Consider the following 6832-nt stretch of genomic DNA (forward strand, 5'->3'; position numbering starts at 1 on the left):
TATATATATATATATATATATATATATATATATAGCGTGTGCTCGTGCGTTGCTAGTCCAGCTCATAATATTAATTTCCAATCATGATTTCAAATTATAATTTTCATTCGTAATTTATAAAATGGCAGAAATCCCTCATTGAAAATTGCCATTCATAATGAAAACGCCAATTTTGAGTATTTTTACACAATTGAGATATTTTTGGCACCAGTCCACATGGTCGAGTTAAAAACTTTCGTTCGCGTTCTGGATACATCTAGACATTGTGTCAACAGAGCTTCGTTTGATAAATAGGTGTAAATATGAATTAAATGCTTCTCGATACTTCTAATTCGAGTATCATGATTCAATTAGAGATATCGAGGAAACATTATTTATTTTATATCAATTTATCAAACGAAGATAATTTGATGGAGGTGATCCGAAGCAAATGATCATGATCTGACAGTCATGATCGAGTTTGCTGATGTACTGCTAGCATACTTGCATTTTGCTATCTGGATGAATATGCAAATGTTTATTAATAAAAGGAGAGGCCTTTTTTGCATCAAATCCAAAGTTCAAGATTTCAAGATAGTATAACCATTGTTTAGGAAGATTATGATAAATCAAAATTGTTTATTTTCTTTTCATAGAGCTCTAAAAATTTTTGCAGAATTTTTTGTCAACTTTTTAATATTGCATTTTCTTATTGGAATTATTTTTACCAACATAAGAAAATGCGGTACTAAAAAATTCTCAAAACTTTATGAGAAGAAAATAAATAATTTTTGTCATTTTCCGTAAAGTTGATAGTCGGTAAAAAATTATTGAAAACCAATATTCAGCGATTTAGTAATTAATATCTTGTTAATAGTTGCAAAAATTATAAAATGATAGAGAATTTTTTGACACAGTTTAGTCTGTTCTACCCCTATGCGAGAGTTTTATCGTTTCTTATCAAACATCCTGTATATTCACTAATATGCATTATAATATACATTTAGAGACACCAATGTTTGTTAGTTATTTAAGCGCACCAATTACAGCGCCAAATTACTCTTATTTAGCTTCCTAATTACTCCTATTTATTCGATTTTTTAATTAATTGTCGATGCAATCATCATTGACGAATCTAAATGAGATAATAAATTATGAATACATGTGTGCGTTTCTCTATGTATATATGTTATAGTCAAAGTGTTAAGTTTAAATGTATATTCTTACTAATATGCATACATTTACATATAGTATATATTAATTATAAATGTATGTATTGACTACAGTAGACTACAGTACACTACAGTTAAGTGTATACATTTACTGAGTTAACATTTTGACTGTAACATATACCATAAATTCGCAATATATTTAATTTCTAGAACTTCAGAGAATTTCACATTAGAAGAAACAGTAGGTGAATGAATATATAAATATTTTTTCTGATTGAGAGTAGTCTAAATTCGTTTAAATTCTTGGTCAGTCATAACACCGCATCTTTCTATAGGGTATATATATAGGGTACTTAAAAGTCCAGATTTTCTGGTAATTCAGGGTTTCACTTATTCTACCTTCGTAGTTAGATAAAAGATAAAATTAATAAATCTCTGTAGTTGAAGGTACCAGATGTTTAAGGATGTTGAAAAGATGATTGATGTCCAATGTCATGATTGTTTCAACATCAAGCGATAAATCAAATAAAAAATAAAATGTAATTACTATGACTGTTGGAGAGTACTTCAATAATAATAACTTTTAGTATATAGTTTTGATTTTTCTGGAAAAAAATTATTTAATAGAGGATTGTAAGTGTGATAAAGCATTATATTTTTAATGTGGATTCACAGAAAATCAGATTCATGATTTTTATGAATATAGTGTCTCATTTTCTAATTTTTTATAATGCAACACAAATAAGAGTTTGCAGAATTTGTTGATTTTTGGATTTGTATCTCAAGATATTCGATTATAGATTGTATATAATTAGCTCGAATTGGTAAACAAATGCTTTTCTCACGCTCATTGGATCTGGAAAATATATCGAAATTTTAATGTATGAATCAAACACGGAACAATCGAGTTAAATATATTGCTTGCATGTATAATCTTTCATGCAAATTGATTCTCTAGATTTTATTAAACATATCATCGACTTTTATTTTTATTAAAGTTAATTTAATATGATCTCTGTTTGAATTTTCGTCTATGCATTTATGATCCAATATCATTCATTTGGAGTATTAAGATAATTTTTAGTATTGATAAAATAACATGTAATTGGAAGTGTATTACATTTCGTTTATTTTTTACTTATTTGATACTTTTTGCTTCTCTGAAACTCGTTCTACATTATCGAAAGTAAGTAAGATGACTCTATTTCTTTCTAACTATGCAATCTGCTTTACTACACGCGACAATGAAACAATAAAAAAATATTTATTTCGACCTAGACGATGTAAATAATGAACTCGATCCGTGCGGTAGATATGGTAATAAGCGAATTACCAATTATTCGCGACCAACTCTAGAAGGTCTGACTAAAAGAGGAAGGTGAGGGTTTTATTCAAAAGAGATTTCTAAGATTCTATACGCACGCGCGCGCGCGCGCGCGCACACACACACACACACACACACACACACACACACACACACACACACACACACACACACACACACACACACACAGCACGCGCGCGCATATTGGACAAGCATAAGCGTTTTTATTCCTTTATTTAATTATTTTTCTATTATTTAATTTAATTTAATCGTTTATTTATCCTTTATTTAATTTTAATGATTAAAGCCTAATGTACAATGTATATTCTTTGTTCCTGTTTTATACTCTTCCTTCTGTGTCCTTAAACTTCTGAAGAAACGAGAAGTACATGATAAGAAACACGATTGTCGATAAAACTGCGCGAAAAGACAGAAAAGATAATAAACAAAAAACAAGAACAGGAAGCAAAAACACATAATAGATTAGGCTTTAGTGATTGCGAGAAAACAGTATTCATCGTAATTCGGTTAATATTGAAAGTGACATTGACCTCGATGGAAATCGAGTCCTACTTATTATTAGAGATATGGACACCTGTTTCGGGTGGAACCAGTCGAGAGGCATTAACTGTGGAACGCGCTTGCTTTCAGACGATGCGGTAGTGGATAATTTCGCAGAAGCGGACTCAAGGTTGAATTTGAAGAAGGAAGATTTTTTTTGTGTGCAGCACAGAGGAAGAAGAGAATTCTAGATGCTAGGCCGAATCAAAACAAAATAGAAAAGAGAAGAAACAAGAGAAAGAGAGTTGATAGCGGAAAGAGGGAGTGAGGACGAGATAAGGAAGGAAAGAGAGGCAGGGAAGTAGGAGGAGAGAAAGTAAGAGAGAGAGAGAGAGAGGGTGGGAGGGAGGGAGGGAAAGGGATGGGCGCTGGGATGGGTAGAAGCGGCACGAGCGGCGGTCTGCTCGAGGCACTTCCCACAGGAACTCCTCTACACGTGGCGATGCTCGGTCTCGACAGCGCCGGGAAGACGACCGCCCTGTACAGACTGAAATTTGATCAGTATCTTAATACCGTACCGACTATTGGTTTTAATTGCGAGAGAATTCGCGGTGGCATCGGAAAAGCTAAAGGTACATCTCCCATAATTTTCCATCTTTGATTATCTGTGTCTTTTTCTAATAGATATATTTCAAAATCACCAATTTTAAGGCCTGTTCTTTTTAGCTGAACTTTTTTGCATAGTTCATCTTTCTTCTTTTTCTCTCCACGTTGGAGAAAAAAAAATAGATGAACCGTGCAAGAACTTAAGTTAAAAAGAATAGATTTTCAGTCTTTGTTTTTGTAATGGTAGTCTCGTTGGCTAAGAATCTAGAATTAATCTTCCTTTCAACAAGACTGTTAATGTTTTTCAAGTTATTGAAGAGAAAGAATTCGCGAACGAATTTTCGAGAAATCAACGATATTACTCGCTTTAATTAATTCCAAATATTAAAATTTATCTCAATAAAATTCGAGAAAAATCTCGTATATAGAAACATACAGGATGAAAGAACTGAGAGAGAGTTACAATAAACAATAATTTTTTTCGATATATTCAATAAGAAAAAAAAAATCAATTCCAAATTTATTACTAAAAAATAAAACATCTTTTTAACATTTTTTAGCAATAAATAAAATACTTTGTATTAGCAATAAATAAAAGAAACAGCCATATGCAAGATGTTCATAGTAAAAATCAAGTATTTAAAATTCTTATGTTATAAAATAATCATAGACGTTTTGGCCCAGATTGGGCTATCTTCAGTATGTTATACATACAAAATAAATATAAATCAAGCAATTAATTGTCAAATTTAATTGATTAACATTTACATTTATTCTGTATGTATAACATACTGAAGGTGGTCAAACCTGGGCCGAAATTTATGATTATTTTATAACATTAACATAAGAATTTTCAATATGACTTTCGCTATACGAACATTCTGCGTGTGCTTCTTTTATTTATTGTTTATATTTATTAAGCCATTATTTAGCTATCTAACTTTGTATTAAGATTTGATAGTTGAATCTTTTTTTTCTCCTTTTCTTGCTTTCTTGTTTTTTACCAATTGAGTAAATTATTTCTACTATTACTCTCCTACTATATAATTTTTATTCGAACACATTTCTAAATCTAACATGTGTTACTGTTATAAGATTGATGAATGCTATCAAGATTAGAGAAATTGCTCGGTTTCCAATGATTAAACTAAATAAAGATTCGATTATAAATGCAATAAGTCACAGATACCATTTTTGGGCGCCCGTGTCACGTCGTTATGATTTTTTTTCCACCTTAAACACAATATGTCTTTTGATCACAGGTGTTAATTTTCTTGTGTGGGACGTTGGTGGGCAAGAAAAGCTACGGCCGCTGTGGAAATCTTACACAAGATGCACCGATGGTATTATTTTTGTCGTTGACTCTTGCGATACTGAACGGCTTGAGGAGGCAAAAATGGAGCTCACCAGAACGGCGAGAAGTCCGGATAATGCGGGTGTGCCGATCTTAATCCTCGCCAACAAACAAGATTTGCCTGGTATAATTAATATTATAAAATTTATTTGAAACTTATAAATTATATTTCAAAGATATTGGACATCTTTTTAATTGGAAAGTACTATTTTATTTTTGTTGCCTTATTTATTTCTTGTTCATTTTTGTTGTCATATTTAGTTAACATGTTCTTTTCTCAAACCTTTTTGCATTATATGACATAAATAAACATATTTTTTTTTGTTGCAAACTTGATTCGTAGCAGTTGATATAAACGACCGTAGCGCGCACGATGTGTTTGTCATTTCCGCGTCGTGTGAACACGTCGTATTTTTCTGAAATTATATTACATACTGCAAGTGGTTATATAAGAATATGAATAAGCGCGCATTTTTGTTAAATATTGAGTTTCCACATCGACGGAAAAATGAATTTGTAATTCAAAAAAGATAAAATATTAATAAATATAAGATATAAATTATAAAAAAATTTGTCATTAAAAAGATATATCTCGCATGATTTTAAGGTATCTTACACATGAAGCAAACTATAAAAAAATAGAAGAAATTTTTTTAAATATAAATAAATACAGAATAAGCATTATTTAGTTATTCATTTTTAAATGATTATTAATTGAATACGCAAATTTATCGTTCTATTTATATAACTTTTGAATAAGGGCCTGTCAAATATTATTTATCGATTTTTTTGGTAGATTGAAATCTTAATATTTATTCCTATTCGGTATTCCTAATATTTCCTCCATTGTGCACAGATCATTAGTCTTTCTAATATGTATTGGGTTGTCCGGAAAATTCGTGTCGATTTTGAAGGAAAATTGAAACGCAGAAGATTTAAATTTTAGTATACATTTACTAAATTTAAATCTTTTGCGGCACAAACTTTCTGGACAACTCAATATATTATGATGGAAAATGATATACAAATAAACTTTATATAAATATAATTTATATAAATATAAAAATTTTACGCGAATTTTTATTGAGCACAATCATTGCAAATTGCTTTGAGTGTCTTTACTTAGAAAGTTTACTTAGTAGTTTGTTGAATTAGTTAAGAATAATATAAACATTTTACTTTATTTTGTTAACGAGTTTTCTATTATATAGGTGCGAAAGAAGTTAGTGAACTAGAGAAGCATCTGGGAGTGTTAGAACTAACCGGAATGCCAGGTAGCGCTTGTATTCGTGTGCAACCAGCGTGCGCTATTACAGGCGAAGGACTTCACGAAGGCTTGGACACACTGTATCAGCTGATATTGAAACGACGCAAATTGGCCAAACTGAATCGGAAACGGGCTAGGTAGGCCAGGGCTTCGGAAGACTGCACATGCGTCTTCTGATATTGTCGATTGCGGACAGCCTCTCCTTTGGCGACGCTTTCCACAACTTCCATCTCGTTCTCTCTTTCCAATTGCGATGAGGACGTAGCACATTAACTCGAAAGAAGTGAATGGTGATCACGAAGGGTGCGATCACTTCCCTCTGACTTTCACTCTCAGTGAGATGCTTGTTGGAATTACTAGCATCAATTTTTAGATTGTGTGTGTGTATATGTGTGTGTGTGTGTGTGTGTGTGTGTGTGTATGTGTGTGTGTGTGTGTGTGTGTGTTTGTATGCATGCGTATACATATAAGTATATATCAGTAGAGCTGCATGTGAATATGAAAAAAATAGAAATGGGGGATTTTAATAACTACTGTTCCTATTAGGTTGTTGCATATAACTTTTTAATTAAAAATTGAGATTATTGATGTTCAAGTTTATGCAATTTTCGAAATTGATATATTATCTA

At 31.4% G+C, this 6832-nt stretch overlaps 1 protein-coding gene across 1 annotated transcript; it reads left to right on the top strand.

Annotated features, from left to right (window-relative positions):
- The first annotated feature begins 3397 nt into the window (after positions 1-3397).
- LOC105625654 (ADP-ribosylation factor-like protein 4C) lies at positions 3398-6344 on the top strand. Its single transcript, XM_012206977.1, has 3 exons — positions 3398-3608; positions 4845-5060; positions 6148-6344. The coding sequence occupies exons 1-3, from the start codon at positions 3398-3400 to the stop codon at positions 6342-6344; spliced, it is 624 nt and encodes a 207-aa protein (XP_012062367.1).
- Positions 6345-6832: the final 488 nt, after the last annotated feature.

The sequence above is a fragment of the Atta cephalotes genome (assembly GCF_000143395.1).
Source record: "Atta cephalotes unplaced genomic scaffold scaffold00003, whole genome shotgun sequence".
Classification (NCBI taxonomy): Eukaryota; Metazoa; Arthropoda; class Insecta; order Hymenoptera; family Formicidae; genus Atta; species Atta cephalotes.